Source organism: Clarias gariepinus, chromosome 3 (assembly GCF_024256425.1).
Source record: "Clarias gariepinus isolate MV-2021 ecotype Netherlands chromosome 3, CGAR_prim_01v2, whole genome shotgun sequence".
In the NCBI taxonomy this organism is placed as follows: domain Eukaryota; kingdom Metazoa; phylum Chordata; class Actinopteri; order Siluriformes; family Clariidae; genus Clarias; species Clarias gariepinus.
Window position 1 is genome coordinate 27,784,561 of NC_071102.1, and position 19,821 is coordinate 27,804,381.

Here is a 19,821-nt window from a genome sequence, read left to right on the forward strand (position 1 = left end):
ATAAATAATATCTAATACATCTAATCTAGCTAATTTCAACAAATAGCATTAATACTAAGGCTGTATAAGGGTCCATGTTCACCGGTTCAATCGCATTTCTTTTTTAATGTGCTGCTGATGTTTTTAGGTCAACTTCAATCAGATCCTTTTTACTTTCATTTCATTTATCATCAATGCATATGGTGCACTTATAATCCTGACAACTAAAAGGCACTTTGGTATACAAGACTGGTTTAGTGGAAGCGAGTCATAATACTGCTCCTAACAGAATAAAGTGTACATGTGAGCAGTCTTTATAGTGGGAGACCATCTGTTCACTGTGTACTTTGCAGGAGGAGCAGAGGAATTACAGCAACAACTGTCTGCAGCTCCATCCACTCCCTCATTTGACAGGCAAATCATCAGCGCTGCCATTGTCTTTATTAACCAGGAACTAGAGCAGTATTATCAACTTTATTTGACAGTCTTCTTTCTAGAAACATTTGACCAATTTTCTTATTGCTGCTTAAAAGATTATTTCATTCTCAGTATAAACCTTTAAAGTACAGTACTATTCATTAATTCCCGGCAATTATGAACTTATTAGTTCTTCGAAAGTTATGGAAGACACTTGTTTATATAGTGCTACTATGTGGACAAAGGTTTGTGGATCCGTGAAGATCACACCCATACGTGAGCCTTCTCCAAACAGCTGGCACAATGTGACAAAGTTGGAAATGCACAGTTATATGCGATGGCTTCCATTGTTGTAACATTGCAGTTTCCCTTTCCTAAATGAAGCCCAAACCTCATCCAGCATGACAACTCCCCTGTGTAAATGAGATTCCAGTGAGATCCAGGAAGACAAGGTTACATCTGGAAGAACCTTAGCAGGGTATTTATCATCCACTGTAGCAGGTGATGCTGTGACATCAGCGGCAGGGTAAGGAGGTAGAGTGACCTGGAGTGACATAGTGACTGAGAGGGGCACGATGACAGAAAATGGCATATTGGCAGAATAGGCATGGTTGTAGAACAAGGCATGGTGGCATAGTGTGTTTTTAGCAGTGATATTGGAAGAGGGAAGCATGGTGGTAGATTGATGTTCTCAACAGGGCATTGTGGCAGAGCAAGGCATGGTGGCATAGGGTATATTTAGCAGAGCTATTGGGAGAGCGGGGCATGGTGGTAGAATGGTGTTTTTAGCAGGTCATGGTGATAGAGCAAAGCATGGTGGCAGAGGAGAGCATGGTGGTTTTGTATTCATGGAATGGGGGAAGGAAGGTAGAGCAACATTCTTTGTGGGGCATATGGGCAGAGCAAGGCTTTGGAGCATTGTGGTATAATGGTGTTCTAAGCAGGGCTTGGTGGAAAAGCATGGTGCCAGAGCATGGGGTAAGGAAGATTAGGAAGGTTTTATCTGTGGGGCATATTGGCAGAGTTGGGCATAGTGGCAAATTGGAGCACATTGGCACAGCGAGTATGGTGGTATGGGGACATTGCCAGAGTGGGATAGGACATGGTGGCAGAGTGGAGCATTGTGGCTTAGTGGTTTTCTAAACCAGTCATGGTGGTAAGACATTATCTATGGAGCATATTGGCAGAGCAGGGCATGGTGGCTGAGTGGTGCATGATGGCAGCAGGGGGGATTGTGGAATAATGGTCTTCTAAGCAAGGCATGGTGGCAGTGCATTGTGTTCGTAAGGTTGAGGTAACATTCTCCATTGGCAGAGATTGTTACCTCAACTTTCCTAACTCAACGTCCTGCCAACATTCTTTGCCACCATACCCTTGCATGTTGTGTTAGGTATAATGGTGTTTTTTTATAATTCTTTGCAAGGTGGCAAAGAATGGTGCCAGCACATGGTGCAAGGAAGGTAAACCAACATTCTCAGTGGGGCATATTGGCCCAGTGGGGCATGGTGGTATAATAGGGCATGTTGGCAGAGATGAGCATGGTGGTATAGGGGTTTTCTAAGCAGGGCATGGTGGTAAGGGGGTAGAGCAACATTATCTCTGGGCATATTGGAAGAACAGAGCATGGTGGCTGGATAGAGCACTGTGGTATAATGGTAACACCTCTGAATCCAGTTTTATTGTAATTCCAACTAACACATTGGCTATATGAGAATCTTTCCCCTTGAACTCTCTCTAGTTCCATCTCACTGTAGATTTGGTCTAAAATATCTTGATAAACAATAAAATTAATAATGCTTTATAAATTCCTGAGAAAGCCATGACCACCAGCAAGTGATCTACTGTCCGCCCACTGCAATGTTAAATAATCTTTAGATAAATAAATTATCAATAAATATTGATAATCCTAAGAAATTTATATTTTTTGGAAGACTGATTCTTGTGTTAGAAAAATGAAAAACTTTTCTATGGTTTTGGTGCAAATTTAAGGAACTGTAGTTTTCATTTGGCTTCGAATCATTTTTACAGTTGTTTAGAACTATATTTCCTAGATAAATTCATTTTCACACAAATACACCAGCATGTCAGTGCTTCCCGAGAATGTGTTTTGTGTAAACATTTCCTGGGGATGGAGCGGCTGTGAACCAAAGGTGTGTGTGTGTGTGTGTGTGTGTGTGGGTTGGGGGGAGTTCCTTCATACTTTCATAATAACTGTCTTCAGCCCCCCCAAAAAAACTTACAAGTAAACAGATAAAGTGACACTAGTAGTCAATGTTGTTTTATATGATAGACGAAACGGGTTTAGTGAAGTGCAAAAGTGCATACCTACAGGGAAAAACACACACACACATATATATATCTCCAACTGTAATTTAACAACCATCATTATTTTATAAATAAAAATTTGTCAGCCTCTCAGTGGCCCCCTACTGGCCTGGGGCCCCAAGCACCTGCCTGTTGACAAGCAGCACCTCTGCTCCTGGTGGTAATGAAGATAGATGTGATCCATTTGCTCCAGCAAGCCACCATCATCTCCTTGAAATGGCCTTGTTGAGGAGCGGATGATTCTTTCTGTACTGCTCTAAGTTGTTTACCAGGTCCATGTGCTTCACTTTCTGTCCATCCCTGTTGCACCCAAACTCCACAGAGTTTTCAGAAAGCAGCATGTCTGTACTGAAAGTCTGTGGTTTACACAGTGATAAGGAATGGGGTAGAGCATGGTTCCTTGCAGTTTTCTCCCTCTTCCTTTTTACCCTGAACATCGACTTTTAGTACAGGTTAGATCTTTGCTCTGTTCAGGAATGTTTTTGCTGATTATTTATAGAATAGAGTCTTTTTATCACTTTATTAGCCATTATTTAAGGCTTACAATTAGTATTAGGATTACTATCTTAGAATTAAAGAATTACAAGCTATACAATGATACTTTTTTAGTTTCATATGAATTACTGCCAAATCTGAATGTTTGAGAGCCATGGGTGCCATGTTCAACATGACAGATGCATAACATATAGAAAACACCATCTTTATGTTTAGACCTGTAAAAAAACGAAAATAAAAATGTTCATTTAGTTGCAAATGGTATTATCTTTATACTGTATGAGCACATGACATTTTCTCTCCAGTACACTGTCTATATTTCCTTTTATTATCCTTATTATGGTGATACGGTGGCTTAGTGGTTAGCCCTATTGCCTTGCACCTCCAGGGTTGGCATTTGATTTCCACCTAGGGTGGAAATATTCTGCCCGTACTTGGTGGGTTTCCTTCCACAATCCAAAGATATGCAGGTTAGGCTAATTGGCGTGTTCGAATTGCCCGTAGTGTGTGAATGACAATCAGGTGTCAAGCTGGCAACCCGATTCCTTAAGTAACTGGGACAGAAATGAAGGGTGTATCTTTGGGTTTGGACACCTCACCTGGTGTACCGGATGGCACTGGGACAAACTAAATTGCGAAAATTACAAAATATAGGACCATCATGGTAATTCTTTCGCTAGACTTCTTGTTTCAAGACATTGATAACATTGTAGTATTCTAGGTCCTAAAAATGTCAAACAATGAGAAAAATTGCAGTGTACACAATAGTAGACTGCCACTGGATCTTATATGGATACGGTTTGTTAAGTTTGGCTTGATCTTGTTAAGTGTCTTGACTACATGCATATATTTTTTTATTACGCACATGCCTTTTGACCTAATTATGATTATAATGATTTTATAGGTCTTGGTAATAAAAAAAAAAAAACCCTGAATAATCTATGGCACGGTGGCTTAGTGGTTTGCACCTCCAGGTCCTGGGTTCGATTCCCATTGGGTCTGTGTGCATGTTCTTCCCGTGCTTGGTGGGTTTCCTCCAGGTACTCTGGTTTCTTCCCACAGTTCAAGGAGATGCAGATTAGGCTAATTGGCATTTCCAAATTGCCTGTGTGGAAATGTGCATGTGAATGTTGAGTGGAGGTCCTACCATGGTCGTACAAAATGGAGTTTTTTATATATATATTTTTTATTTTAAGTAAAAAAAAAAAAATTGTATTCAAACAGTTTAGTGTGCAATATGATACTTACTTTTTTAGGACTCTTTTTATTTTTATTTTATCTTACTTTTTTATTTATTTATTATTTTTTCCCCCTATTTAGTACTCTTTCCTTTCTACCTGATATCAACCGTGAGCAATTTAACCAAAAATAAGCAATTTCCTTCTGGGATAAATAAAGTTCTTTGAATTTTGAATCTTAAATGTAATAGATATAATGGTCACCATTGGCCTCCACAGTCTCTAGTTGGACTACTTGTCCTATATGGATGGATGGATTGTCTGTTTTTATAGCCTGTTTTTATGTCTGCAGCTAATTTACGATTGTACATCACCTTGGTCAACTGTGTTGTGTTAAATGTGCTTTAAAAATAAGTTTGCCTTTGACTTGACTTTTTTTTTGTGTGTAAAGAATCACAATGAAGGAAATCTTAGTAATGTAGAACAGTAACACTTAATGTTTGGAGAACGTTTTGAACAGTGCCAACCTACATACAATCTCAGGGTACAGTAGTGTGCGCAACAAATGAGCATTGGTGCCATCTAGAGGTTATGTAGCGCAACAACTGATTTTATATGATGATGATAATGGTGATGATGATTCTTAATAATATTCAATTGAATGAGGTGGAGCATAATTTATTTTAAAAAATCCTGCATTGGTGTTCAAAAAACTTGAAATACACATAAATGAGGACATTATGGGGGCATGGTGGTGTAGTGGTTAGCACTGTCTCCTTACACCTCCAGGGTCAGATTCAGGCACAATTCCCGCCTCTGTGTGCATGGAGTTTGCATGTTCTCCCGCGCTTGGTAGGTTTCCTTCGGGTTCTCTGGTTTCCTCCCACAGTCCAAAGACATGTAGATTAGGCCAATTGGCGTTCCCAAATTGCCCGTAGTGTGTGAATGAGTGTGTGAGTGTATGTGTGTGCCATGCGATTGATTGGCACCCTGTCCAGGGTGTACCCCACCTTGTGCCCTAAGCCTCCTGGGATAGGCTCCAGGTCCCAGCAACCCTGAATACAGAATAAAGTGGTATAGAAGATGAGTCAGTGAGAGTAAGTGAGGACATTATGAGGCACAATTTGAGTTGTATTCATATGTAAGATAAGTTGAGATGATATTTGTGTCTCAGAAATCATAAAACCTTACTGATTAAGCTGTCATACTTGTGCATACAAAATTAAAAATCTATTTTATATATTTGTGTGTATGTGTGTATATATGGAGGACTAAACATGACATAATTATAAATAAATAAAAGTGTAAATAAATAAGTAAATATAGAAATAAATAAATACATAAATACAATAGACCTGGAAAATTGCTAAATATATTCCTACTTTTTTTATTAACATATTTCAAGATTTATTTATTTCTGAATTTCCACATTTCTTCATTTATTTATTTCTGCATTTCTCCATTTATTTATTTCCACATTTCTTTGTCGCTGTATGCTGATAAGGTGGGCGGTCCCAGCCTTAGTCGAAACCGTGATTGGTTAAATGAAGTTAGATTGTTTGGGCTCAACTAGTAATGCCTTGGCTTGTAATGAGTGCTGTCTGGCAACCATGGTGTTTTTTTTTTTTTTACAAGCTGCCGCTAATCAGTTAAAATCATTAGCTGGTGAAATTGAGAACCTCGCAGCAAATGACTACGTTTTATATCGAGTCGAAAGATTAATGGACGATTTTGTTTAGCTTGATGCTGAGATGGATGTTGACCTTAACCAAACTGTGTTTGACTGTCTTCAAGAAGTTGTCCGCCAACTTCATATCCACACAGGAAGGGAACGTTGGGCGTCCACGGTGCGTTTTATCTCCGAATATAATTGAGGCTCATCTACCTTTGGGTAAAACACATCGTGGACGCCCAACGTTTCCTTCCTCTTTCTGCGTGAGAATATGAAGTTCTTGAAGACCGTCATACACAGTTTGGTTAAGGATCCAGCAGAACGTGTCCTACATTGTGGCAGCTATTTGCATAGTTAGTTTCAAATAACTAAAAAGCATCATGCTGATTAGATTGATTGCTTCTGTCTGAGGTGCCCTGCGGCCCAATCCCGGTTTCGACTAAGGCTGGGACCGCCTACCTTATCAGCATACAGCGACGAAGAAATGCAGAAATAAGAAAATGTGGAAATGCGGAAATAAATAAATCTTGAAATATGTTAATAAACAAAAGTAGGAATATATTTAGCAATTTTCCAGGGCTTATTGTATTTATGTGTTTATTTGTTTTTATATTTACTTATTTATTCACAAATTTATTTATTTATAATTATGTCATGTTTAGTCCTTCATATACTGTATTAGGGATGCACCGAAATGAAAATTCTGGGCCGAAAACGAAACCGAAATTTTTGGATGCACTTGGCCGAAAACCGATACCGAAACCGAAAATGGCTTCATTAAAAAACATGTTTAAAATAGTTTCTTTTTGTTTGTATTAAAAAACTACAAATTAATTAAGCAATCAAACTTTTATTGATAATAAATAACATTAATAAGGCTGTTTAACAATAACAAAACTTGCTTCCAAGTGCTTCCGAACCGCCGACATACTCCGTGTTTGATGCGTAATGACAGCGCGAACGAAACGGGAGGATGGGAGAGGCGTGGCGACAATTTCGGCTTTTATTTTCGGCGCTTTCTTACGTTTCGGCCGAAACCGATAATGCTATTTCGGCGAAAATTTTCGGCGGCCGAAATTTCGGTGCATCCCTATACTGTATACACACAGATACACACAAATATATTGTGGCGTGGGCGGGGCGGCGGCTGACGACCAGCATGCCTTGCGGGGATGTCGGTGTGTGTTCACCATGTTGGGGAAAGGTGTTTGGGTTGGTGGCTTCGGCCCTGTTTGTGTGAGGGGTGTGTGACGTGTGAAATATGCTCCAGCTCAAGCTAGTGCTGAATTGGATGTAGGCTCCTGAGTGAAGGTGCTGCTCATGCCTTTCATGCTGTGTGCTTAATAAAGTACTCCCAGCCATTGCATTGGGTAGCAATATAAGCTCACTTGTCTCTCCATCATCCTTTCGGGCGATAAAAACGCCACATTGGTGTCAGAAGTGGGATGGAGAATAACGGGTTCGAGCGCACAAAGGAGGACCTTCTAAAAATCCAAGCGGGCCGCCGAGTAGCGGAGCGACTACTTGCGCAGAAGAAGCGCTTTTCTGGCGGAGCTAGCGCGAGCACACCACGTCAACCAACGCTGAGCGGGAAGCAGAAAATCCTGGATCTCGGGGCGGAGGCTGGCACTGCGCAAGCGCCGGAGCAAGATACAGCTCCGTGCGCTGTTAGCCGGCAAAGCGATCTACCGCTGCGCGAGGTCGAGCGCGCTGAGCCCATAATGGCGGCACATCACGGCAAAAGAGCCGAGCGACCGCCCGCAGCTCAGTGGCGCTTGGTAGGTGAACCTAGCCGGGGACAGGGCTACCCGTTTTGGCTAGGCCTCGACACCGCTTCCGAGATTCCGCGACGACGCCGAGGCCAGGGACCGCCGGACTACCACTGCAACGTTCTCAGGCCGGAGGGACAGCCGGACTACCGCTTCAACGTCCTCAGGCCTGAGGGACAGCGTACACCAGCAGCCGCTAAACTAGCGCCGGGTGGACGGTTGGGGAGCCCCGCGGGGCTTTACATCGACTGTGTGCCGGACGGCGTCTTACTGCGGGCGCTCGTGGACACCGGCTCCACTGTTTCCCACGGGTTGTGGAACTGTGAACCGCTCATCGCCAGGCAGAAGGGCCCCACCCAGCGCTCGCGGGCACCGCAGCAAGACTTTTGGGTGGGGGCACCTATGGGGCGAATGGGCGTGGACACTCACAGCCAGCTCGGCTCTCCGATGTCATCTACCGGGTGCGGTTGGCAGGGCGGGCACGAGTTTTGCCCCACCGGGACCGTCTTGCGCCTCCACAGCCGCACGCCGGGGAACCATCGAACTCTGGAGGCCGGACCGCCTCAGGACTACATTCGCGTTTACCCCTCACCTGCCAAAGGACGCCGGCGTTCCCACCGCCAGCGCCGACCGCCTCCACGCCTCCGAAACGGAGTTCTTCATGGTGACCAGGGACGGTCACAGCTCGGGTGGGGGCAGTGTGGCGTGGGCGGGGCGGCGGCTGACGACCAGCATGCCTTGCGGGGATGTCGGTGTGTGTTCACCATGTTGGGGAAAGGTGTTTGGGTTGGTGGCTTCGGCCCTGTTTGTGTGAGGGGTGTGTGACATGTGAAATGTGCTCCAGTTCAAGCTAGTGCTGAATTGGATGTAGGCTCCTGAGTGAAGGTCCTGCTCATGCCTTTCATGCTGTGTGCTTAATAAAGTACTCCCAGCCATTGCATTGGGTAGCAATATAAGCTCACTCGTCTCTCCACCATCCTTTCGGGTGATAAAAACGCCACAATATAAAATAAATTTTTAAAATTACTCTTAATTTTGTATGCACAAGTATGACAGCTAATCAGTAAGGTTTTATGATTCCTGAGACACACATATATATATGCGTGTGTATAGACCACACTTACGTGAGAACAACTGTAGACGATCCTAATGTTAAACTACATATCCCATACGGCGCCGCGGTATTCTTCCTGTCACGTGGTGCAGAAGAAACATGGCAGCTGTCTGGCATAGCAACATCTGATTCGCTGTTTGTGATACATTCATGTCTCAACGCTGTTTATTGTAGTCCTTACAACTGACGTTCATTTGCTTTACGATGCAGAAAATTAAATCTTTAATGGCCCGACAGGTAAGGCATAATAACGCGTTCATATTCATCTGTTTATGTTAATTATTTTACATTTCTACTCTCAGAGCCCTGAGGAGTCCGGAAGTGCTGTTAGCGAGCTGTTAGTGCAGTGAGGCTGTGTGCTAGCTGTAAACACTGATGTCAAAATGTCATTTCATTTTTAATAGACTTGGGACCGTGTACGTTTGAAAAGATTACATTCTTAACTTAGGTTACCGGCCAAGCAAGACGAGATTTATCTATCTGTCTGTCTGTTTGTGTGTGTTCGGGCATCTGAGACGCGCGTTACCTTTAACAAACAAACAAACAAACAAACAAACATCTGCAGTGTAAACCTGATCAGAGTCATGTTACTAATGCCGAATGAGAAATCTTAATCATTAATGTGTATGAATTATTATTATTTAGGGCTAGTCATTTAATATTATCAGGTCTAGAGCTTGACTTGGGGTGGTTCATCACTTACCCAGTAATCCAGGCCAAAACAACTGCACTTGCCTTTATTCCTGTGAATATAACTGACATTCTGTGCTTAATGTTTCTTTTTTATTACTGTGCATCTATCTATCTATCTATCTATCTATCTATCTATCTATCTATCTATCTATCTATCTATCTATCTAATTCTAACAGGGCTTGAAAAGCCCCCAAGAGAGTATGGCAGATATGAGTCCTGTGGAGAGCTTCAGGGTCCCGAGTAAGGTGAGTTGACCCGGCTTTTTGTAAACTGCTTGACTTTAACTGCTTTCGATTTTTTTAAATTAACTACATATGTTCACATGTTAGTGGCACGGTGGCCTCGCACCTCCAGAGTCCGGGTTTGACTCCCGCCTTGGGTATGTGTGCATGTTCTCCACGTTTTTGGAAGGTTTCCTCCGGCTACTCTGTTCTTCTCCCACAGTCCAATAACATGCAGATATGGTTTATTTGCTTTCCCAAATTGCCCACAGGTTGTGAATGGTTGTGCGATGGATTTGCACTCTGTCTAGGGTGTACCTCGTCTCGTGCCTTGGGATAGGCTCCAGGTCTTTTGCGACCCTCTATACAGGATCAAGCTGTATAGATCATGAGTGAATGCATGTGTATGATTGAGAGGCAGAAACTGAGTGCTGCAGTATGTAATAAGGAGTTTTGCATCTTATATTAGATTCTGTTTATAAAATAAAGTATAGATGCATTGTGGGACATTTAGTTACTAATTTGGATTGTTGTACGGTGTATAACAGGTTTAATCTGGTTTAAATATAACACTATTATTGAAAAAGGAAGAAGAAAAGTGTCCTGCAATGACCACCAAGAGCATTGAATTACTGCGTGTCAAAATTTCCCTTTCAATCTTTCCTTGTTTCACTGGTTTTAAAGGTCTGAGACAAGATCTGGTTCTATTATAACATGGTCTTACACTTGTACAGTTGGTTGCACATTTAGTTCTTTGCTAACAATTATTCTAATAAGTGTGCACAGCTGCACAAATTTTAGAATTTGAACAATTATGGGAGAACTTTTTGTTCCTTTTTTAAAACTGGCACTAAATGTACTGAATTCATCAATAATAATAATAAAAGTTTAGAATGTTTTAGAATGTTTGTCTCAAATGTTGGGGAATCCATGTTATTGTAACTCAGGGTAGTTTGAGCTGCTACTCTGGTAGGATTTGACAAAGGATAATACCTTGCAGTACTTCTGTTTTTTTTAATTTTTTTTTTTACATAACTTGGTTGCTTAAGCTTTCGGCGAGACGGCTTCATTACTATGAGGTGTTTATATCGGTTGTGGGCCAATACACAGAGCACAGGCACGGGCGTTGAATTGAAATTGGAAGAAGTTGAATAAGTATGCATTTTATAATTTCCTTGGTATGAATTAGTTGGATTGCGGTGTGGCATCTCAGACATATTTATGGCTTCTTCTTTATAATAGCTACGGAACAATATGTATAAAGTATCTTGCCTGTGCTTATGTGAAGTATCAGATTCTCACACTTGACATGGTTGGGTGGAACTGATAATGAATAGTGTGATGCACAAAAGCCTGTATCCAATTATTCATTGGTAGTGTTGCATTGCTCAGCTCTAACATCGCAAAGCTACATAGTTCCTCTTTTTTTTTTCTCAGTTTAGTCCATAGTAAACAGAATACCAATAAGGCTTGCTATGATTCAGTTAGTAATAAAAAAATATATAATTATCATCATTCAGCTATAGCTGTTACACATTGTTATGGCTTTTTGTGCTGTTCTGAACAGTACAGAGTCTCATGAGATCCACAATGGCTTAGTGTGAAATGTTTACTAAAATGTGTGTTGTGGTGTCAGTATGTGTTACACCATGACACACTGCAGTGTTTCTCAATTCTGGTCCTGGAGGACCACCGGTCCTGCACATTTAAATGTTTTCCCTGCTTTGTCACACCCACATTGATTAAGGAAAGGCTGATTAGTTAAATCAGGTGAGCTAGAAGCTGAGAAAAAAAGATAGTGTTTCAGTCTTAAACCTCATTTTAACTAGGCCTGTCTGGATTATATTAAACGTAAGCCAAGGATACATTGTCACAGACTGTGATTAATAAATGAGTTGGATTTTCTGTTTTCCTTAATAGCAATGTAATGCACATACAAAGTGTTTTGTCAATTTATTGAAAAAAACTTGGTCAAAGCACCTTAGGCAGCAATGACGGCCTCATGCCTGCTCTTAAGGTTTTTTGGCATTATACTTTGGGTCATGGTCTTGTTGAAGGTGTTCACTTACTCATTTTATTTGCATCTGTTTTCTCTCTATACTGGCTAATCTCCCAGTCCCAGTCACAAAAAGAACCATCCCCACAGCATGATGCTGCCATCATTGGGTTTGACCATAGATTTCCTCATTCCTGATTGTTCAATATTTGTGTCATCACACCAGGTGCTTTTTGGCGAACTCACAGCAGGCTGTCATGTGCCTTTTAGTGAGGAATGGCTTCTGTCTGACTGTACCATATAGGACTGATTGATGGAATGCTGTAGTGATGATTGTTCTTCTGTAAAACTCTCCTATCTTCACAAGAGAACCCAGAATTTCATTTATAGTGACCCTTAGGTTCTCGGTAACCTCTCATTCTTAGGTATTCTAGTTTGGTTGGGCGGCTAGATGTGAAAAGACTATTGGTTGTTCCAAATGTCTTCCACAGATGGACTCCAGCCAAGTTGGAGAAGTATCTCATGGACCACTTAAAAAAGAAAGCTAAATAATTATTAATATGTGGAACCTTTCTGTAAGGAGATGTTTAGTTAACAATTATATAGATGTTTGAGTAACATCAGGAATTTTTCCCACTGGAAAGTCTTCAGGACAGAGGTTCTGGTTTCTTACTAACAAGACAACCTGCATCTTATTAACTTAAAAAAAAAAAAAAAAAAAAAAAAAAACAGTAAGAGAGTGTGGAGAGGGAATAACAAGAATTTGTGTCTGCTATTGGTTATAGGTACAATATCTCAAGTAACAGGAACTAATTTGTTTACTTGGCGTTCCATAATGTTAAGATAAAAATTATTGTTAAATTGCTTTGGAACAGGAAGAATAAATGACAGAAATTGGTGTTATTATTGTCCAGAAACAGTATACTGTATTATAAGTGCATTTTTATTCTAGTTAGTATGTTACATATGTATGTAATTTTTGCACTGTATAATTTTTTTAAACTTTACGTAGATTGCTATATTTTTGATGGGTTTAATTGCAAGTTTTTTTTGCAACTCTAACCTAAGTGTCTGGGAGCACATCTTAATTTATGTTATGTTGCTATATGAGGCATTTGATTCCATTCACAACTGTGCACAACCCTAAGTTTGTACAGCGTCATGTTGCAATACATTGCAATGAGCACTGGAAGCAGATAGCATGTTTTGAACCTCTTGAACCCATTTTAGGCCCTGTCACTACTCAAGGGGTGGCTCAAACAGTTAAGGCTGTGGGTTACTGTGTTACTGATCAGAAGGTTGGGGATTTGAGCACAACCACTGCAAGTTTTGCCACTTTTAAGCCATTGAGCAAGACTCTTAACCCTATCTGCTCCAGGGGAACTTAATCCTGACTGACCCTGACCTGTGACCCCAGCTTCTTAACTGGGAAATGCAAAAAAAAATATATATATAATTTCACTGTGCTGTAAGGTACCTGTGACAGATAACTGAATATTATAGGTCTCTTTCTTATTAGTTCTCTTTTTTGGGTTCATTTCATAATTTTTTTTATCGTATAGTCATAGTCATGACCTATGACAAAGCAGAATAGGACTAGGAAACGTGGCAGCAAATGTGTTTTCACCCACACAAAATGTATCATGGTGTATATCATTTATCCTTTTACACATTTGGAATCATCGTCAATCATTATATTGCAAAGGATCTTTATCATTGGACTGAGTTCTTCCACTGTTACCCATACCTGGGCCAGTAGATGGCACTGTAGTCATTTAAATAAAAAAAGAGGGTAGAATTTTTAATGATTTGCTACAAATGAATAAATAAAAAATAAATATAATTGCTTTCCCAAAATGACAGTGTTCCCTGTGACAAAATTGCAAAAAGTGAGCAAAGCAGTCTGAGATGCCAAAGAACCGAAACAATCCAATTCGAACAGGGATCACTTATCTGTGGTGTTAATTTTCTCGAAATGATTCGATACACAATATGACATTTACAGTTTGATGTAATAACAATGTATGACTGCAGAATACTTTAAATGCTTGGTTTCTTTTTAAAAGTGCACCTTTTCAAGCACTGCTTTTATTGCTGTAAAAAATAATCACATATAGAATGCATTAAAGTGAAAATAATATTCTAGGGATCCAAAATTCCGGGCTGATAGAATTAAAAATAATAATTTGGCTGATAGCTGATGCCAATACTAATGTTATTTATGCAATCAATTGTTTTTATTTCCAGTTTTAATGCCGGAAAAAAAAAATCTTCGTTTAAAAAAAAAAAAAAAAAACAGAAGCTGTTTTAGCCTTAACAATAAGAATTTAGTAAATACATAGCCCAACAAAGATCTTTCTGTGAAACATACATTAAATGTAATTACTGTAACTATAAAAACTTTGAGAAATACAAAATGTTTTGTATATTTTTTTATTTTATTCTACTTAAACATGTTTTAACTAAATATGTTTCTCCTGTGCAGTAAAGGTACAGCACTCCCACACAGCTGACATTTTCTTGAAACCAAATCAAGTGTCTGTCATTTCTGACAAGTAGTATAGCACCACCTATTGAAACTGCAGCTGGGTGTTGATGCGGCATCATATCAGTTACTGGCATTGGTGAATTTTATCTTGCTTATTGGCGGTACATTGGCATATCAGCTTATGCCGTACTTTGGAATATCAGCCTATGCCAATGTACGGCCAATAAACTAGTGCATAAATAAATATGACCCAAAAATATTATAGGAAAAAATAATAAAAGAAAAGATTTTTTTAAAGGGGCCATCCAGTCCCATTTTTATCATTAAATGTTAATATGATTCTTTAGGGTCCTAATGAAAAGTTTGTAATATACTTTAATTAAAAATTCTCAATGGTTGTGTAAAAAAAAACACTACTTTTACCTGGTAAAAACTAGCTCTGTTCTCAGCAACCTGTTTCAGTACATGCTCCTTTAAATGCTTATGATCTCTGCTGAGCCCGCCCCCCAGTTCTGTGGGGCGTGTCTTCACAACACACGTGGGGTATAGCCACGGAAGTGTAGTCCAGTGCGGGCAGTGCTTTGTGGGTAATGCAGTCCAAACTGGAAAACGCTGGAATATAGAGCCTGAGCCTGTTTTCTTAAGTAGTTTTTGGTCTGATTTAAGTACGGAACCCACCTGGAAGTTTGTAATATCGCCTAACAACGCAGAAATTAATAGAATGGACATGCATCGACTCGTTTGTCTTTCTCATCAATGCATGGGCATGAATTAACAGGCTGTTACGCTGCCGCGAGCAACGACAAAAAAAAGCGGAAAAGCTAACACAGGGTAAGTAGCGTACTGAGAGAGAGATACGAACACGATGTGTTTACTGATGTGTTTACATGGCTTCTTAATCATTGACAGACACCGTTATAAACCATCTAGCAGTACAAAGGTAAGCATAATATAGTTTTCCGACTATGTACACAGTTTGCAACTAGACAATCACCTTAATCCATTGTTTATTATAAACGTGCGATTAGAAATTATATAGAGACGGATGTACATAGAGAAGACGCCATAACCATGTTCTATAAGAGGGTAAGTTAACTTACACTCCGCATTCATCGTGATTATTAGAAAAGGCGATCTGCAAAGATTCATAGAAAAAGAAATTACACTCAAAATTCAGCCACTGCGTCCTCAGCGGCTCAGATGTGTTAAGGTAGTGAATGACGACTGCTGTGTTCCCTATTACACCCAACAACTGTACACCACACTTGCTTAGGCGACGTTTTGCTCCAGCGTCGAAAAACAATGGCTGACAGCTTTCTTCTCACTCAGGGCGGGTCTTTGCTAAAACACCAGTGTCAATCAACTATAGCAGGGGGGCTTTGTCGGTGTGGCGTCACACCGACAGGCATTTGAGATTGGCCTGATTTCAGAAGGGGCATGTTATTTTAATAAATGAAAAGAAAATCACTGGGCGGCTCTTTATCATTGTAGAGTGGTTGTGTACAAACTCTCCTAACACACATTTCAGTCCAAACAGCTTGAAAAAGTGCATGTAGGACCGTATGACCCCTTTAAAATTAGTTTAAAATTTTTTGGCTCACCGATGTATCTCCGTGTATGAATATATGTATATATTTATAAGTGATAAATATGAACTTCCCAATCCCCACAGTGATTTCTTTAGCCTGGACTGAAGCAAATAAAATATAAGGCAATGTGCATTGTGACATATTTGTCTGTCAAAATCTTGATTACTTTTTTTTTTTATTTTTTACTTGATTACTGTGCTTGGGCTCATGAATGACTGACAGAGGGCTGGCTGCATATGTACAACAGCACTGATACGTGGGGAAGCAGGACATTGTCTTTCTCTTTCCTTTCATCATAAGATTTAAATTAAACAGAACATAGTTGTATTCTTTTGATCAGCTACATTTAATAGCACTTGAGTTTAACAGCTTAGGCTTTGATTGATTCGTAGACGTGACGGCGCCTTTTATTTGCAAATAGATGTTTATTCCTTTGTGCGTGGGGAACAGAGGCATGAGAGGTATTCAGATTAAAAGACAACATTGTTTAACTGCGAGGCCACACATTCTAATTCGTGCATCTGTATTTTGAAAGAAAATCAAGGCCCCTGTGAACCTCTCTTGATGGCAAAACTTGACTTGTGCACCTTGTCTTCAAAACAAACAACTGGATAAGACCATAGCCTGACAAAGGATTATTAAACATCTGATGGAAAATTCGGTCCCAAGTCATAAGCAGGAGCCAGTCATCTGAAGGTTTTACACATCACTGCTTTCTCTTAGTGTCTTTCTCTGGTTCTTTCTCTGTTAGAGCGATGATTCATACTCCTCAAACTCCTCTGTCTTCTGCACATAAATGCATAGACTTAAAGCCTCCCCCTGCCTTTCCCAAACACCCACACACTCACCCTTCTACGTGGAATAAAGTGATGTCATCAAAAAAAGAATGGTTAAAGACATTAGATGTGGCTGAATCCATTCCAAATTTTTGCTATATTGTGCACTCAGTGTCTCAGCCCATGTTTGAGTGTCATACTCCCTGTATCATTAACACTAGAGTGTTGGGTTATATTTTTAAACAGTTTTATACATTTTGCATGCATGTTCAGAATGCTTGATATAATAGTTACGGCATGTGGCAAGTGTTTTTATTCAGCTCCAGGATAGGAACGCTATTAAGAATACTTATTGTCAAGCTTAAAAAACTGCGCAAGAGGAGTTAATGGGTTGATAACTCATTTAAGGAAAAAAAGTGCATGTAAGGTTTAAGATAAAAAGGACACATTTGGATTGCAGAGAATGTCAAACCCAGACACTCGAGTGACCATCTGATATTTACATTACACTTATGGCATTTGGTAGGCGCCCTTATCCAGACAGACTTGCATTTTATCTCATTATACATCTGAGCATTTGAGGATTAAGGGCCCTGCTCAAGGGCCCAAGAGTGGAAGCTTGGTGGTGCTGGGGTTTGAACCTGAGACATTTCGGTCAGAAGTCCAAAGCCGCTCCGATCAGTGCGTGAGCTCACAAAAAGATGTAGCAGAGAAAAGATGCGGTTAGCTGGTGTCACGTGGCCTGGGGAAAACACGTGATAGTCTTTAGCCCTCTGTGACTGGTAGTTGCTGGGAGTGTTCTAATGAATTTGGAAAAATACCAAGAAACATAATAATGACAATAAAAAAAGTATACGTCACACGTGACCATGTACATTTGTTCTGTAATACATATTTACAGTTATGTTTCACTATCGTACAGTGGTGTGTAGCTTTGTAATATTTTCAGGCTCGACTACTGCAAGATATCCATATATAGCAATATATACATATATATACCTGGCTGTTACCCTTACGCAGCCCCTGTCTAAAGAATAACAATAGTCATGTCCTTGCCGAAAGTATAAACATACAGTATGAATGATTTTGTTTATAAAGCATTTTCTTTGCAAGCACAGTCTCTGTGTTATCTGTTACTCTAGAAATTATAACTCGTTAACACTATAAGTGCATTACAATAATTAATAAACAACCTTTTGTGTAAACAGAATGTAGAATTCGACAATGCTATTGTAAGTTGAAGTATGTCTTATCAGTGTTATTATGCATGGAATCAGTTACATATTCCTTTCCTTCTAAAAGAATAGTCATCATGTAGTCTCCAGTGTACTGATGCTGCAGTAGCATGGCGCACATACAGTTTTTGGCAAATCACTACTTTCTTCGCTGAGAAGGTGTGTTCAGGCTGTTTCTCTCTCTCTCCAGATTTGAGATGACAGTCAGGAAACATCCTGGGGCTTTTTGTTCCCACAGTTGTTTCTGTTTTTATTGGACAATTAAAGATGGCCAGGTGCCTCTTGGCGCAACCCCAGATTTCTGAGATAGCAGTTAGACTGATGTTCCTCATGACTGCTTCTTTTGTTTTTCTTTTCTTTAGTTTTTTTCCAGTGCAGGTTAAAAATGAACCTGAAATTGGCTCTTGTTGTCATGCACTTGTTTTAATTTATACATCTAACTCTTTGTAGATGAATTTCCTTTTCCGTTTTTTTTTGTGCCGGCTCTAGCATCCTTTCTTTCCATCTTTGTTTTAAAAACACCTTTATCTTTAGCCATGTTCTTGTGTCGTTCCTGCTCAACTTCCATTGTCTGTTTCTGACAGGCTTTCCTTTTTATATCGTTCCAGTACTTTTTTACAATTTGTAACCTTGGCGGTGCCCGGACTGCTGGGAAAACATCAATGAGCTAGTGAGCATTAGTAAACACCAGTCAGAATCTATAAACGGGCCTATCAATCAAACCTTTTTATAGCTTGGAAACAACTACAATAGCAGATTATCCTGTTGGACTTCCAAAGCCTGAGGGCTTCAGTTAGTCTCATGTGTCTGTTTCACCCCCACATGGTAGTCAGAGTTGCATTGAAGACATTCTCTTCATAATCTTATCTCATGTCTTAAATATTAGTGTAAGCAGATCAACAGCGACCTTAAATATTTGCACCCCTGTGACATTTTTTAAATAATGTAATTTGTATTTAAACGGATCTCATTAACACATCTAATGACATAAAACAGCAACATCTGTTTACCAAGTTAAGAATCAATGGTGTCTGAGGAAACAAAGAAAAATAAAGTTGACAGTTCTTTAAAATAACACGCACCAAGGAGGTTATGAAATTGTCTTTGGAAGATCCTTACCAGAAGCGAAACCCATCATTCAGAACTGGAGAAATACTGTATATAGACAACAAAGAGACGACTGTAAAGAAGTAAAAGAGACATAGGGGCCAACCAATGTGACCAGATTCGCATAAAGTGATCAGCAGGAAACCTGGAGATGTCTATAAAGGTAAGCTGAAGAAAAAGTCTGCGTTTCTTTTACATTTTTATTCCTCCATAGTGATTGGTTTGTTCCAAACACAGTTATGATGGATTCCGAGCTTATCTCAGGAATCCTGGGCATGAGGTGCCACTATAACATAGTGCACCATGCTTGCACACATGCACACAAACTCCATAGAAAGGGCCAGTTCACAAAGCACAACTAAGTTACTAAGTGAGAATTTTAAGCTTCCATGTTAATAATAATAATAATAATAATAATAATAAGGATAATATAGTTGCAAGCAACGGCGAGTCAGGGGCCTGGGTGCACCACGCAACTTGTGTGTTTTTTGAGCATGTTATGACCTCCAAAATGCCCTGGATGCTGGGACATCACACTATGATGTCACTGAATGCTATGTCATTCAATATGAGATCAGTCATTTTGAGTTTGTTCAGGTTACCATTATGATATAATGTTATATAACTATATAATTATGATGGTCTTTCGGCTGCTCCCAGCAAGAGGTCGCCACAACGAAAAAACCCATGCCACACTACAACTTGGCACATGTTTGATGCCCTTCCTGACGCAACCCTCGCATTTTATCCGGGCTTGGGACCGGCA

General features: G+C 40.0%; 1 protein-coding gene across 1 annotated transcript in view; it reads left to right on the plus strand.

Annotated features, from left to right (window-relative positions):
• The first annotated feature begins 9,049 nt into the window (after positions 1–9,049).
• vps50 (VPS50 EARP/GARPII complex subunit) overlaps positions 9,050–19,821 on the plus strand; it is a 151,660-nt gene continuing 140,888 nt past the window's right edge. Inside the window, exons 1-2 of the mRNA XM_053492735.1 lie at positions 9,050–9,186; positions 9,820–9,888. Coding sequence (XP_053348710.1) covers positions 9,154–9,186; positions 9,820–9,888 — 102 coding nt within the window. The 5' untranslated portion in view covers positions 9,050–9,153. The remainder of the gene's footprint in view (positions 9,187–9,819; positions 9,889–19,821) is intronic.